The following is a 16,604-nucleotide window of genomic DNA, read 5'->3' as shown; positions in this document are numbered from 1 at the left end:
CCCCCCCCCCCCCACACACACGAAGCAAGTTCGGAAGTTAAGGATAATGGGCTCGTCTATTAGAAGTTATTAGTTTACGGAGCTATCTCAGATATCTCAAGTAAGGAGACAGGACTGTAAGCCTTTATTAAAAATAAAAAGCCGTATGATGAGCTAACTTGGCTTGGCTTGGTGCAGGAAAAGGAATCACGGCAAGAAAGAAGGCTAGAAGAGATGGCATACTTACCTTTTTAGGATTTCTACCTGCAGATGACTGAACTGCCTTTCCTTCCAAATTGAACTACCACAACTCTCGCTAACTGTATCGGATTCTTTGGATAAAAGAAGACTTAACTGGTTTTACTATTTTAGCCTAATACAGTTTTATATCTTTCTAATATTGAATTGGCAAATAAAAACCGTGTTAACAAGAGAACCAGAGGTTTCTGACTTACTTCTATGCAAAACCTATACAAGAACAAGTAACATAATCCATGTAGTCAAAAGCTTAACCCATCCAAGCCGTGAATGAGTGTGGGTTTGATAGTTAAGGAAAACTTATTTTCTTATAAGTAGAAATGGAACTGGTTGAGGGTTTGCAGAAAACAATAGTTGAAGTGAATGACCTGAATTGCTTAAATTCTTGGTGGCAATGCTTGCATAACTTTCTTTTCCTTCTATAAAGCTATTGTTTGCAGTTGCAAAATGTTATAGGGAACTTTAGAATATCAATTTAGTTTTCCTTCCTTTTCTCCTTTCTTCTTCATAGCCTCCCACCCTTCTACCTTTTTTTTTTAAAATTACCCGTGGTGTTTGGACCAACATTTGCGCACCTTGACTGATTCCACGGAATATCTGCCACCTCCTACCAGCAACATGTACCAAGTAACCCTGCCCACTAAGACCAAGACAGATGAGAAGAAATCATGAAAGAGTTGGTTTTTTGTTGGGTCCAACTCAAGTAAGCGTATCACATGTGCCAAATTACTTGGCTAGAAATTGAACTTGGGGAGCTAGAAAAAAGTTGTGGAGGACAAATTTCGGATTTATTTTTCCTTTCATTTTTTGAGCTTGGAAGGCAAGTTTGATCTTCTATAAACGGATGATCACTTTGTTGTTTAACCATCCCAAAAATCATATATCTTTGTGAGGGTAGAGAGTTGAGAGAGAGAGTAGAGACTTGAGCGAGCAACTCTCTTAGGTATTACTGGGATATCTTCCATTTTTTTGTTAATGATATAAAGGCAGTTGTTCTCTGATGGATGTAGGATCACTTTGATCTGAACTACGTTAAATCTTTTGTTCTTTCTTTTACGTTTCCGCTAACAAATCACCTAGTGTTTTTGTCTCTATTGGGATTTGAACCTGAGACCTCATGGTTCTCGATCCACTTCATTGACCACTAGGCCACACCCTTGGGTGCTCCACTTTGTGTTATTCCCTTGAAACTTCAAAAGGATATATACAACTGCTTTAGTTTGTGTCACAGCTAATAGTATGTTAAAAGGAGAATCAGATTTATAGTCATTGTGTATTGTATCATCTTGCTGGTACTTCTTGTTTTGCTTCTATGGGGGTCATTCTCCTTCCAGACTTTGTACTGTACTTGATTTATACTGAGCTTTATGCCATTATGATGGAATGTCAACAGACTCAAGTATCTTTCGTTCATTCAGCTACAACATTTGTGTGATATATTACGCATTCGATGGGAATCAACTCGCGGCCGTACAAAGCAGCGTGCATTGCTGATGATGGATAAACTGGTAAGTTCTAGGGACTTTTAAAATTCATTCTATGCTCATTAGTTATCCCATTTGGGTCTTGCCTTTTGCAGCGAGAATACTTTTGCTTGTGTTAAAATAATTAGTTGAGCTTCCTCAGGTTCAAGGCATAAATGATCCTTCTCCTGGAGCTTCACAAAGGATGCATTGTTGTTTTGGAGTTAGTATCCCTACGATTCCTGCATTGCGCAAGTACAGTTGCTTTTCTCTCTATCCAAATTTACTTTCTTGGGTTTTCTGAAGTAACTCTTCATTGACATGCAATGTTACTAATTCCTGTATTTTTGGTTTCATGAATGTTAGTCCCTTATATACAGTTTTGTGAAAGGTGATAGCCTTGTCGCCAATGACGACAGGCGAGGCGACCCTTTATTGCCTTTTAGCTTTATGGCGAGGCGATCTTCAAAGGCGACACCATGCCGACAAAAGGCGAGCGGCGAGAAAGGAGAAAGGCGTCGCCTTTTATATTTTCTTAAACTAAAGGCTACCAATATGACCTCTTTCCTTTTTTGGTAACATTTTAATTTCGGCTTTCCACCTGGCATGTTTAAGGCCACAATATTAAAGGGCAATTTTGTACATTTGACATAGCTTTAATTTAGGGCCACAATATTAAAATATCTTTTTTATTTTCTTAAACTCGGTGCCAAGTCAAAGTAGGCTACTCTTTTTGAAACGGAGAGAGTATGTTTTTTTCTCATTCAAGTTCTAAACTTTTAGTATGTACAATCTATTTTTCTGTTTTTCAATTGAAATGTTTGCTAATATGTAATTGCTATTGAGATTTTGATCATTTACATATGCAATTGAATATTTTGATTTTTTGGTATTAATTGGTGCTGCATTTCAAACGGTGAGCGCCTCGCCTTGTGGCGAGGCAGACCCTTGTCGCCTTTCATCGCCTTTCACCGTCCTAAACACATTTATATAAAAACTAAATTGCGCACTTGGTGCAAAAATGACTGGTAAATTTATGATACTATTTGTGCATGTATTACTGGACTAGTTTTGTAAATATGTTTGCTTAGGGAATGCCTTCTCATAATTAGATACAGTGAGTTAACAAGTGCAATCAGTTCTTGCTCAGGGAGTATGGAGATCTGCTAGTGAGCTGTGGTTTGATAGGGGAAGCTGTTAAAGTGTATGAGGATCTTGAGCTTTGGGATAACTTAATATACTGTTATAGGTATAATCGAGATTCTCAAAACATTACTTTTACCTGCGGCTCTTGCAGTTTCAGCTGAAATATTGTTTGAATCTTTTAGGCTAATGGAGAAGAAAGCGGCAGCAGTTGAACTTATCCAAGCTCGGTTATCTGAAAGACCTTGTGACCCTAGGTTATGGTATACTGACCAAACTCTACCTTCCTTTTATCATTTTAACTGCTTTTCCTGTTTCTAATTTTGAATTTCTGCAAAAAGAAAAAGAAATAGAAATCCTTCGAGTCATCAAAAGAAAACATGTGCATCTTCGATTTATACAAGGTATCAAGGGCATGATTTGGAGAACAGGAGGTTTAATGTTTTAATGATACAGTAATCAATTCACGTGTATCATGAAACTTATTTGTATAATTCAATGGCCTCTTGTTCAATAGTCCAATAAGCTGTCATAGTTTCATTTATCATACATGTAATCCAATGTTGTTATATGTCTGTGATATATGTTCATTTTGAACACCAGAAGCCTCCTTTATTAATAGCTTGACCAATGAATTTGGAGGTTTTTGGAAAAAGTACGACTATGAGAGCAAGATGTTGATCCTTGTAGCCCTTTTATGGAGTTTTGTCTTTTCGTGATATCTGATGATGGATAGCATGAGATGATGTGACGTCGCTATCAATCTCCAAAAACTACTGCATATCTAGAGATGCGTTGCAAAAACTTTGTACTGAGACAAAGCTGTAGTGTTAGAATTTTTTCGGGCTTTAAACTTGAGTCAGAAATTATTATGCGAGTTTGACTAGTCAACAGTCCTTTTTGTTTTAAGAGATGACTTCTTTCACCATTTAGGTAACTGCCCATGGTTGTTTATGCTACAAAATTTCCTTATGTTTTAAGGTTAATTGGTAAAACATAGACTTGAGCACTTTTGTCTGCATGTTTCTGATGAGGTAAGATGATAAAATTTAACAAGTATCTTGTAGTTTTTTTGATGACGGTGATGTCTGGGCTAGCATGCATGCACCTCGACTATTCGACTTGATACTTGCTACTGCTTCATTGATTCATGAGTCATGAGTCATGTTAAGTTTGTATTATTCGGGGATAGCAAGAGATGAGACTATTATTCCTATGGTTGGTTACAGAACTTGGTCTCTGAATTATAATCATAACATTACTACTCCGGAACTAAGGTCAGAATCGGTGATCTTATTGGACAATTCTTATAACAATCCCTTTTTCTAAGCGTTCCTCTCCCTCATGCTTGGCCCATTTTTCTTCATCTTGCCACCCCAAACTCTACCCTGCATTCACGATGACCTATTAGTTTGTTGTGTCTTGTATTCTGATATTAAGTTGTTATATTCTTTTTGTATTTTTTGTGTCAATTGTAATAATAACCTTACTAATTGCCCTCAGGGCTTTGGTGTAAAAGAAAAACACGTGATGTGATGTTTAGGTTAGGTTCACGTTACGGGTTTGAACCCTGCTTGCATATAAATGCCTGATATTTAAGTGGAGAAGGTAGAGGGGAGGACCCTCCACCTTTTGAACCTTGTGCCACTAGCTTTCGGTGATTTCTTGATTGCGAAAAAAAGTGAAGAACCTTACTAATTGCTTCAGTTGAAGTTGTCTTTGCTACTGAATGTTTGATTTGTTGGCAAAATGTTACTTTTAGGACTCCGCGAACACTTCCTTGAGAAATCAAAATTTATCAACACAAAAATGTCAAGGGTTATTTTGACCAAGTTCTTATCCCAGATTCAAGCCTTCCTGTACTCATAAAAAGTTGCAATCCTATCAATTTTACCTTACTACATTCTAGCAGCAACGTGATCTTCCATCCACAGTCTCCTTGTGCTAATGATCTTCCCTATCTCTTCCACAAGCAAAGGACTGTCAACGACAATGAGGTGTATTCACTTTGTAATTAGAAAAAAGGTCTTTGCTGGAGAAGCTTTTGCATTATTAAGTTGTTGGTCATCTTCCTCTCCATTCATTACAATGAATTCATTTATATTTATTAGATGCACCATTTTTCGTTTTTATACTTAACCCTGACCTCTGTTACCATACATGTTAATTTATGTTTAGGTATAAATATAAATTATGTGGTATAATACCATTTGATCCTCTTTTAGGTGTTCCCTTGGTGATGTTACAAGTGATGATAAATGCTATGAGAAAGCCCAAGAAGTGTCTGGGAATAAGTCAGCTCGAGCACAGGTGAATCAGAATATCTTGTTGCCTACCTTTAGTGATTGCATATGTTTTTTCTATTTTCTTTCTTTCCTCGTCTTCTGAAATTCTTTGGGGTCCAAATTCTTTTTAATAGCCTACCTTAGTGATTGCAATTGTTTTTCTATTTTTTTTCCTTGTCTTCTAACTTTTTTTGGGATCCAAATTCCTTTTACAGCGTGCCCTTGCCCGTAGTGCATACAACAGGGGGGAGTACGAGAAGTCAAAAGATCTATGGTTGGCTTATCTGCATGTTTCCATTCACCTGATAATTGTTAAATATCAACTAATTTTTTCCCACTTATACACTGATTTGATCTATATATCCTTTATTTTCAGGGAATCTGCAATGGCAATGAATTCTATGTATCCAGATGGATGGTTTGCACTTGGTGCTGCTGCTTTAAAGGTCTGTATTTTCATTTGTATGCTGATTGTAATTATTCATGGGATGGCTATAAGCTGTAAGGGGATGCACATGATACTCTGTAGTGTTCATATCTCTTCCTTCTAGTATGTATTCCCTACATGATTTTTGCTTCATCTGGAATATTACAGGCTAGAGATGTTGAGAAGGCACTGGATGGCTTCACACGTGCTGTTCAGCTTGATCCTGAAAATGGAGAGGCTTGGAATAATATTGCTTGCCTGTATGTTCTTTCACCCTTATATTTTAGGAAATTTATAGGTCAGATGACATGTATTGGTCTTATTGGTTGTCTGTGTTTATAGGCAATCAAATAATGAATCCAATTATCTGTTGGACCAAAAGTCATTTATAGATTGGTCTGTCATCTAGTTCAGCAAATAAGTTAAACGACCCTTGTGAAAAGGAGAAGTAAGGAAGGCACTTGGTATTATGGAATAGTAGCTAGTTGTTTGTACGTGTTTCAGTAAAACATGGATCATGTTCCTCAATAGTGTCCAGTACAGACAAGAAATTAGTAAATTTCAGCTGGTTCTTTTTCTTCTTCTACTCTCTTTTTACTTTTCCAAGAATTAGATTCTTGAAGAATTTGCAGCTAGCACAGTAGAGTTTCAGATTTCATCCAGTTTTTGAAGTGTTTCTTGTCATGGCCCAACTGTTATGATAGCTTGCAACTTCATATTTGCTACCTGTGAAGAGTGAATTTTAAGTAACTGAGATTGTGGCTGTAATGATAAAGCAACTCATTTTTTTTAGAAAGGTAACATTTACTTCTATCTATCCACAGGTATACTAATATCGAAGTGTAGTCCCCCTCTGAAGAGTTCTACTTACATCATTCCTAAGATCTTCTAGTTACAGCCAATCAATAACATTAAACACATCTTCAGTATCTCCCATCACTACTTGCTTACACCAAAAATATGTCTTTATCTTCTGAATATTGTTCCGTTTTACTTCAAAACATCTTTGATTCCTTTCCTTCCAAATTGTCCACCAAATGCAAGCTGGGACAATCCTCCATCTCTTCTCTTTTTTTCCTACATTTCCATCCCTGTTCCAGCATTGTAGGACTTCTATAATTCTCCCAGACTTTGTCCACTTGATCTTCCTCTTGTGGATGAACACCTGCCACAATTGATCTGTCCATTTGTTGTGTAAAAAAGAGATGGTTGACTGTCTCCACCTGTTCTTCACATAGATAGCATCTACAACATAGATTGGATTTCCTCTTGTTCAAGCTCTCATGTGTCAAGACTGCCTCCTTTGCCAAGAGCAATGTGAAGCAATTCACCTTTTGTAGGGAATTTCTGTTCTCTAGATCATCCTCCAGTGCCATCCTGCTTGCTGCACGTCAGTAGAACTGAGTTCTCTGTATGCTGATTTTACAGTGAATTCTCCCCTTCTCTCCCCCTTCCACACTAGTCTATCTTCCTCTCTTGTCAGATTGGTAGCCATATGCATTGTGTCATGAGAACTTGCTATTTTTGTCATTTCCCAATCACTTAGGTTCCTTCTCAGAAACAGGTTTGCCCTTGTCCAGTCCATAGTTTTTTTTCTTGAATTTAGTAAGGTTGTATTATATCACAAAACAGTACATGGGTTGTACTGAAACCTTATATACAAAACCCAAATTCTTACTGCTCTATGGCTAATTGAGTCTAAAACATCAATTATAGTACAGGGAAAACATTTTTGAGTCCATAATTCTGCCACTGTTGCTTCTTGTGCTTCGCTCAGACTATGTAGTACAGGGAAAGCATTTTTGAGTGTCTCCTGTCCACACCAAATGTCATTCCAGAATACTAATTTTTTTCCATTGCCCACCTTACAACTTGTTCTCTCCCTGACCAGCTGCCATATGTTCCTGATGGACCTCCATACACTACAATTATCAGGGTTGATCACCCACCTCTGTCATCCATTTGTCCTCCATTTATGGTGGTCACATAAGTAACTCTAGATAAGTGAGATCATTATACCTTCTTAAAACAAGTTGAGATCATTGTTCCTTTTCAAATATAACTCGTGTACTTTTCTGATTTTCTTTTGAACTTATAAACTGATAACTACTGCGATAGGAATATTATAATTTAAATAGGTGGAGGTAAGCATGATGTTTGTTTTAGTTCGAGGCTACTAAGCATGTTAATGAAGGAAGAAACCGAGTGTAATGTACATCCTTACAAGCTATGATAAGAAAAAACAACCATTGACATGATAAAGTTGCACCACAAGACGCGGAGGGGGGGGGGGAGGTTACACAAAATACTGACACCTCTTTATGGATTAAATCGATCCTGCTTGCATTACTTCTTTGTCCTTGGAAATGTCATAATAACTTTTTATTTCTTCTTCTGCTATCTTTTCATGTGTTTGGTTCTTGACTATGCAGGCATATGGTTAAGAAGAAAAACAAGGAAGCTTTTATTGCATTCAAGGAAGCATTGAAGCTGAAGTACTTACTTCCTGCTATACTCTCCCTACATTTCATATTTTAATTTTCTTCTGGTGTCCATATGTATGGCTTACACTTTCTTGGGGCTCTAAAAGTGGGAGGATATGAAACCCATCCTTCCCAATCTCTCTAACCCAGCAATTTCTGACCCCCAGACTCACGCTTCTTTTTACCACAACAAAACCAGTTTTTCAACCCATCCACAGTTGGATAAATCTGAAAGTATACTTTTCACTTCCTTTCCCCCCGGTACCAGAGCAATGGAAGAAAACACACTTAGTAAAATCATGCCGTCGCACTTCGAATTTTTTTGTTTGATTTTGGAGACCTTTTACAGGCGAGACAGCTGGCAGATGTGGGAAAATTTTAGCCGCGTTGCTGCAGATATTGGAAATTTCAGTCAGGTATAGTCAACATTTTATGCAAAATCTTTTTGAACACTTAGATAGTATCTCTAAGTCGGTTGCAACCATCATGTTTCTGATGATCTTTGATGGGATAGACTTTTCTTTATGTAACTGATCCCTCCATACAATTAATATAAGGAAAGATATTGAAAATAAAGTTAAAATCCATTATCCAGTCTTCTAAGATGTCCTTCAAATCACCATGTAAAATCGAACTCCATAGAAAAATCTGAACTATGGAGGAAATAAACAAACATAATACCCAGTAAAATCCCACAAGTGGGATTTGGGGAGGGTGAGATGTACGCAAACCTTACCCTCTACCTTTATGGGGCAGAGAAGCTGTTTCCAATAAGCCCTCGGCTCAAAAGAGATGTCTTCAAAGTTCAAAGCAGGATTGCAAGAAATATTGTATTTTTCACCAGAAGTCTAATAAGAGAGAAGGTTTTAAGTATCAGATCAGGTAAATAAACTGGTGTGGCCTCTTTATAATTTTCAATTTATAGTGCATCCACTTTGACGGCCACATACTTCGAAATTTCAATATGTTGAAATGGTAAAAGGAAGTACCTGAAGTGTACACAAAGCAGAGTGACTCCATTACTTAAGAAGAATCAGAATTGGTGGGGCAAAAGTTACAGTCAGCTTTTTGTAACAGCTTAAGATTTTTGTTCACCAAGGCTAGCAATAGCATGCACTATAGAATCCCATTATATTTACTATTAATTAGCCGTTTAAAACTTGGCTAATCAAGTATAGTTTCAGGACAGAGCCTTGCTGTTATGGAAAATTCCTCAGTATCAATTAGGTTCATGATGAGGGGGGGGGTTATCCCCCCCCCCCTCCCCCTAAAGGTCATAGAGCGACTAGTAGAAAAGAGAAGAAGGACTAGAGCACGAGGTACCTGATCATAGGCTTTCTCTAGGTGATTGAATATCATCTGGGATCCTTCTTTTATCCTTGTAAATTTTCCGTCTAGAAAAATATATAATCCATATTGTAGATTACCAAACTATTTCCCTGTCAGTTTTGTTATGTGTCCTATATCTGTGCTTTATAATTTTTCTGGAAGTTCATTGTATGACTCATAAGTTCAAGACCATGATACTTCTTAATACAAGTTTAAAATCTTATTTGTTGTTATACATGTGCACCCTGGTACACTTTCTATACTCCCTTGGTATCTTTCTATTTCTTAATATATACTAATTTGCTTGATGTAAGTTATAATGTTACGACCTCTTCAAGACTGCAAGACACTTCTGAAATTCTATAGGGGAACCAATTTTGATTGTGTGCCTCTTCATATTTTTCATGACATCATTTACTTCCGTGAACCTATTTCTATGAGTGTAGCTTAGATTTTGTCTTACATGATGTAAGAGAATCTAAAAGTCAGCCCATGATTTAAATTGAGCAATTGACTAAGATAGCGTATCCACCTTCTGATCCAAGTATCTTAGTGCACGTGGTAGTGTAATATAATCAAAGTAAATCATGATATGGTCATATGACGAGGCATTGTATATTCAATTATCCAAAAATGATTGGGAGATGGATACTCATAAGGCAGATGTGAGTCTGAAGTTTTATTTGCTGATGAAAAAGCTGAACTTGATTAGTTTCTTCGTTGAAGGCACTGGAAGCAGTACAGAAGGTATTGGATATGACGAAAAAGAAGCGAATCGATGTCGAATTACTGGAGAGGATGTTGCAAGAGTTGGAATTACGGACTGCAACTAGCCATTCTGGATGCGATGCTTTGAGGGGTAGCAGTGACTCTTCCGAGGCGGGCTCCAACATCATTAGTGTTGATCCATTGACCAGCTCGGACAAAGATCTGGCAATAGAACGGGAAACTGAGCACTTGATTCAGTCAGTGGGTAAAATCTTACGGCAGGTAAACCATAAATGTCGATTGACAACTTTCCTTGTCTTTTATTTTGTTTTTCTGTAGTTTTCTGGTCACAGTAAAAATGGCCTTTGAGCTCCTAAGTTCAAGCTGCCATTTATTTCTTCTGCTCCTGAATCCTGATTCCTTTAAACAAATGTTGCACAACAGCTATAAGGCTCTTAATGGACTCATGTAGAAAAGAAATAGGTAGGCATAGAGTAGAGAGCTTGATGATATTTTCTGAGCATTGTCTATTTTCTATTAACTTAGCAATACACAAAACTTAAGCAAAATACACAGGATTGTGAATCATTACTTTCACAGTTAAAAAAGGAGACAGGTTTGTTATTTTTTGCATGTATTTCATTCTTGCCAATCAATTTTTAGATTACAAACAAAATTCTCAGAACAAGTATGATGTCTTTGCTGCTCGTGCGTTGTTTGGTCAACTCATTGTCACTACTCAAATATGGCACTAGGGGTGGCAAACTGGGTAAAATTTATGGTTATCTGCTTGATTAACCCATTTTAAATGGGTTGGTTATCCGATCATTTAAAAGTGAGTCAGTATGGATCAACCCATATCATCCATTATAAAATATGGATAATCCATGGGTATCCAGCTATTGCACTCCCCTTAAAGCATGTAAGGTGTAGAAATGTAACTTCTAAAATATACACTTATTAAGGGTGTGTTTGGTATGAATCAATTTTCTTATGTTTGATTGAATTAAATGTTTAGGAAAATTTTCAAATGAACTTATTTTCTTATAATTTAAGAAAAAATGACTTCCATAAATAAAGGGAAGAAAATTCAAAACTTTCCTTAAATCAGGAAATATTTTATCGAAACTTTCCTTAAACCTCACCACCCGAATGGTCCCGACTTGGAACCCGACCCCAACCTGGCTCTCGATCTGGACCCGGTATTTTGACCTCCCGACCTTGACTCAGGATCAATCATTTGTCTATTTTATTTCTAGAAAAACATGAAAGTTCATACTTCACTCTAAAAGGAGAAAAAGAAAAATCTTGTAATCTGAGTACTTATTACCTTAAATATTATCCATTTGGTTTACCCATTTTTATCCATAATTAAGCTATCTGGAGTACCAAAACACGAAATAGAGTATCAATTCTCTAAACAAGAGTTTGAGTTGTTACTATGCTCATTCCCTAGAGTATTTGGGTTCTATGGACGAGTTGTCTGTCCTTCAAGGTTCTTGGTTGTGTGACCTTCAGGGGAAGAGTAATGTCACAAAGAATAACCATTTCATATTGGTATATCCGTATATGTTGGGCTTATGTAAATTAATCTGATTAATGGGATCATCTACTCGAGAAACCACTGAAAGTTGCGTAATTAATTGAACCCGTCTGGCCAGTAGGCAATTTCCATGCAACTAGACTTTCTCTAGTCCCAACTATGCTAGCAATAGGAAATCCTTAGAGAACTGGATCTCTTGAATTTTCTTGCAGCCCAACTTGGAAGCTCGAGTATAGATTACCGATGCTTGTGAAAAAGGCCTAGGTCAGCTGTCCCGTAGACCTGAAATGATCCAGCCATAGGTCTGATAGGATATCAGGATATCTTTTGTCTACAAACAAAACAAAAACAAAGTTGGTTTTTAGTCCCAAAATGGCACAATTATATAATGTAGCATCACAGTGAAGAACCTTTTACTTTGATGTAGATTGTTCAAACTGGTGGGAATGCTGAGATTTGGGGGCTCTATGCGAGGTGGCATAAACTCAAAGGAGATCTTGCGATGTGTTCAGAGGCTCTTCTTAAGCAAGTCCGATCATACCAGGTAAGACAGCAAATTAATTTACATATCTGCGCTTGTGCATATGTTTTTATATGCTTCTTCTACTTGTTATATCACTATCTTTGCTGAAGCTTGTAAAAAAGGCAGCTATCTGTTGGGAGATGACACTCAAAGAAAAGGTTATGTACAAGATGGTCCTAGCAAGATTGTGCTTCTCCCTTAAGATTGTGATTATTTATCTCTGTGAAGTTAGAAAAGAATGTGTTGCTGTGAGAATAAATCACTAGTCCTTAACTTGTACCTTGTGTTGACGTTTTTAAAACTAATGAATGTTCCTACTATGAAGCCACCATAGAAGTTATGTATTTTTTCGTCTGTATTGCTGCTAGTATTTGAAGAAAATACTGTATTGTTAGCTCACATGTTTGTCTTCTTTTCCTCACAAAATTATAGAGCTTGGATCCCTCATCTTTCTAGTGTGACAAAACTGCTTAATAGAGAGACCATTTTCATTTGGATAGCACTCCCAGTGTGAAGGACTCGTCAAACCATTGGCTACTTATTCTTATTTTCTAATCTATGTCATCAGAATATATGTGAGGAAGAAAGTGATATAGTTTAGCCTTTGGCGATCAAATGCATTATAGAGGAAAGCTGAAGTGCTAAGCTACTTTTGAGTTAGCAGTATGAAATTGCTGTATGTGCTGGAAGCCATCACTGAGGATGCAGTTGGATCTTATGCGATTCTCTGCGCTTTTGCAGAATAATTGTAGTTTAGGTTTGTCATGTTGATATCCCTAGTTTATACAACCTAGAACAGCTAGGTCCCAGGAAGATAGATATTTGGTTGGGTAAGATGATAGAGTAAAGCTGAGTAAGATAAATATAGAGGATAGGATATATGAGGGGGAGATAATTGATAAGGTGTTTGTTTAATGGTTGTCCAATGGGGCATTTCTGTAGGTTAACCATTCATATTTATTGGTTCTATCGGAGCAAAAAGGATGACTAACTTACTAGGATTTGATGCTATCTTTGACTTAAAAATTCGTTAGTTTTTGGTTTATGATTCTCCAATTGTGCATATCTTCCAGAAGTTTTAGCATTCATACATATGGTATATCCTCTGCTCTGAGTGCACACTTATATGCTCTTAGCACTTCATTTCCTGTCAGCTTTTTATGGCGGGCTTCCTTCATTTTGCAGAGTATATTTGCTTGTCTTGCCATTTTCTAATAGTCACCTCCCTGGACCTTTGTTGCCAAAGGGCAGTGTAAATTTCTTCTGCTAATATTGCCAGGCTAAAGAAGTCCTTGTACAGACTTAGATATTATATCAGGCTTTGACATTTTACTTTCTATTTCCGATCTCTTTACAATGACTTCACAGGGATCTGACCTATGGAAGGATAAAGACCGGTTTGCAAAGTTTGCACATGCCTCGTTGGAACTCTGCAAGGTTTACCAGGAAATAGCTCGGCGTAATGGTAGCCGTAGGGAGTTGTCTGCCGCTGAGATGCACTTAAAAAACACAATGAAGCAGGTAGTTCTTTTGGTCTCCTAGATTGATGTGCTTGCGGTATACCTAGTCATAACCCTTACTAAGAAAAGCAACTCATTTTCTGTAAAATTCAGGCCGAGGCTTTCTCCAACACCAAAGAGTATCAAGATATCTTGGCATGCCTTGATGAGGTGAAGGCAGCACAAGCTACACCCTGATCATATGCTTTCTGCCTGAGTCATTTATTCAAAAGGCGAAATCGACATCTCCTGGACAGACATATCGGCTAATACGACATTTTTCTCTGTGCAAGATAAATGAATAGCTCTTGTTTTCAAGGGAAAAAAGAAGGTCCTCTCTATTTCATTCCAAACTTATGAACCTACAGTTTTTCACTTTCCAGGGCAAAATTAATGTTATGTACTTAAAAGGACATACAATTGTAACCCTCTTGATCAAGTATGCCGTGAAGAAATTCAACGTCCAAACGTTGAGACCTATGCAGCCTTTGATTCATGAGGGGAAGATCTGTAGACTGTAGTATATTATATGTCAATGTCTCATTCTGGATAAGTGGTTTTGCTAGTTCATTGTAATTTAGGTTGGTCAATGTCATAAATAATTTATAGATCTCTCCTATATTTTTGATTGAACAGACAGCTTTCTATTAATCAAAATTTGTAAGTTACATGATCACCCACTGCTCCCCAAAGGGAACAAAACATAGCATCAAGTCTCTCTACATGACCTCTCTGGAATCTCAGGGAGGTCTTTCATGTACCGCGGCAAAGACGTAAGGTCTACCAACAGGCCTGGAGTTGCCTAGTCATTTAAGGAGTCTGCTACATGTATTATGACTGGGATCAGCCAAATAATAAGTGTGTGAATACTTCATCATCTTCACCACAGAATGCACATTCAAAAGGTACTTTACCAGACATTTGAAGTCTATCCATTGTTACAAGCCTTTGTTGAACAGACAGCCACAGATTCAATTTAAGATGAGGATGAAGTCAAGTTTGCAAGGTAATACTCTTCTTTTGCAACTGATTCAGTCTTTGATTGCGAAAAACGAAATTACGATAGCTCAAGTTCAGTGAGCTTTAGGTATTGTATCTAGAAGAAGAAGGCTTTTTCTTTTGTACAGAAGTCATTCACCATTCCAATTTGGAATAGTAAGAATAAGAGGAAGAAAATGATCCATAAATTTCTCTTTCTTGTTTTTTTAAAACTTTATTACTTAATTGATTTCACTCCATTAAGTAAACTATCATATTTACACACATATCATATACTACAACATGTTTTTAAGCCCTAAAAGTCATTTTTCCCCAGCCAATTCAAGATGATGAGATTACAAAAAATGATATTGGATGATAGGTGTTGATACTGCGACATAACAATGATGTTGCAATGATGAGAGTTTATGTAATAACATTTACTAATATATTATGTATCAAGTTGTTACACTAAAAAGGGGGAAATGGAAAATGCAATTAAAATTTCATAAATTACGCTTACATGTTTGTTCTTAAAGTCAATCAATCAGACGCAAAATCCTAACGGAACTTACAAATTCAAAATCAAATTTCTTCTCCCTATTCATCGTGCTCCTTGTTCATTGAAGAGCAATTCAAATTGACAAATTTGATAAGATATGTAACGAATAGTTGTTGGACGAATAATTTCTTTTCTGAATCTCAAATACAACATTGCAGGAGATCGATGAGATGAGGAAAATTTTGAAAATCTGATACATAGTATAAGGAAATCATGGGAAATGTTATTGACAATTGGGTTCAATCCCTCACAAATTGTAACATGCTAGAACATGAATCTGTCGACCTTGTTGAGGCATTCCGAAATTTGAGAAAGTGAAGTGAGGTATGAAATATACAAAACTGATAAAATTATTGTTGGTCAAAGTATTGGTTTTGTGAATCTCAAATCAGCTATTGCAGCTGAATTAGATTAATGAGTTGAGAAAAAAATTGGAGATCCGATACATTGTTGAGGTGAAGAAACAAGAGCACGGATTTTCACTATATCCACTATGCATTAATACAATAGACTAAGGTTGAAGAAATGCATAGCTTTAATGGGTCATCCATCCTTTTATAATGTTGTGTAATCGTTTATTAATTTATGTTTTCGAGATGATAAATTTCTCAATCAATACTATTTATGCATATTGTTTAAATTGATAAGTGTTGTATTTCTACTAGATACATTAAATAAGTAATTATTATCCATAAGATATTAGGTTTGAAATTGATACATTACTGTGTGGTAATTGCTATATATCAAATACATTTAGTATAACTTTAAATTTACATATCTTACCAAAAAAATTGATGCATGATACATTAGTCTTCTTCTATAAAACTTGTTAAAGAATATGTAAGAATTTGATATATTTATTTATGCTATTATTCAAGAATATTTAATTTTATTCATGAAAATACATGAATAATGTAGAACCTTTATCAAATTGATCTATTGTGAGAGTCGTAATATAAATGTCAAAACCTTTTTATGTTGAAATTTCTTTATATAGCATATGCACATTGATATATTTAAGTCATGTTCTAATTCCACAAAGTCCTAAAAGTAAATCTCCATTTCATCCGTTCCACTCCAATACAATAATCTGGAGTTTCGAGCCTAAAAGATAAAAAATATTGATAAAAATTTCAAAAGGGTAAATGAATTTTTTTTTAAAATCAAAACGGTAAAATCGCTGGTGATGTAGCGATTTAGATGGTGCCGTTAAAGTAAATCGCTGCAGTAGCAGCGATTTGTAAAATTTATTTTTTTAATTTTTTTTAACAAATCGTCGCTGCCAAGGCAGCGATTTGGTAAATGATTTTTAAAAAAAATATAAATCGCTGCCTTAGCAGCGATTTCACTTAATTTTTTTTTTTAAATTTTGAAGTAAATTAACACGTCAAATTTGTACAAAAAAAATCCACATGCATGTTAAT

The 16,604-nt window shown here is 36.3% G+C and overlaps 1 protein-coding gene across 1 annotated transcript in view; it reads left to right on the top strand.

Annotated features, from left to right (window-relative positions):
- Positions 1 to 14,316, top strand: part of LOC107026388 (tetratricopeptide repeat protein 27 homolog) — a 19,793-nt gene extending 5,477 nt beyond the window's left edge. The window contains exons 7-20 of the mRNA XM_015227342.2: positions 1,656 to 1,745; positions 1,864 to 1,955; positions 2,851 to 2,949; positions 3,029 to 3,106; positions 5,069 to 5,153; positions 5,344 to 5,402; positions 5,505 to 5,574; positions 5,724 to 5,815; positions 7,988 to 8,050; positions 8,388 to 8,454; positions 10,094 to 10,357; positions 12,046 to 12,162; positions 13,510 to 13,662; positions 13,755 to 14,316. Of these exons, the coding sequence (XP_015082828.1) occupies positions 1,656 to 1,745; positions 1,864 to 1,955; positions 2,851 to 2,949; positions 3,029 to 3,106; positions 5,069 to 5,153; positions 5,344 to 5,402; positions 5,505 to 5,574; positions 5,724 to 5,815; positions 7,988 to 8,050; positions 8,388 to 8,454; positions 10,094 to 10,357; positions 12,046 to 12,162; positions 13,510 to 13,662; positions 13,755 to 13,838 (1,413 nt within the window). The 3' untranslated portion in view covers positions 13,839 to 14,316. The remainder of the gene's footprint in view (positions 1 to 1,655; positions 1,746 to 1,863; positions 1,956 to 2,850; positions 2,950 to 3,028; positions 3,107 to 5,068; positions 5,154 to 5,343; positions 5,403 to 5,504; positions 5,575 to 5,723; positions 5,816 to 7,987; positions 8,051 to 8,387; positions 8,455 to 10,093; positions 10,358 to 12,045; positions 12,163 to 13,509; positions 13,663 to 13,754) is intronic.
- The last annotated feature ends 2,288 nt before the right edge of the window (positions 14,317 to 16,604 follow it).

Source organism: Solanum pennellii, chromosome 7, assembly GCF_001406875.1.
Source record: "Solanum pennellii chromosome 7, SPENNV200".
Classification (NCBI taxonomy): Eukaryota; Viridiplantae; Streptophyta; class Magnoliopsida; order Solanales; family Solanaceae; genus Solanum; species Solanum pennellii.
The sequence above is the reverse complement of the archived record's forward strand: the minus strand, read 5'-3'. Positions and strand labels throughout refer to the sequence as shown.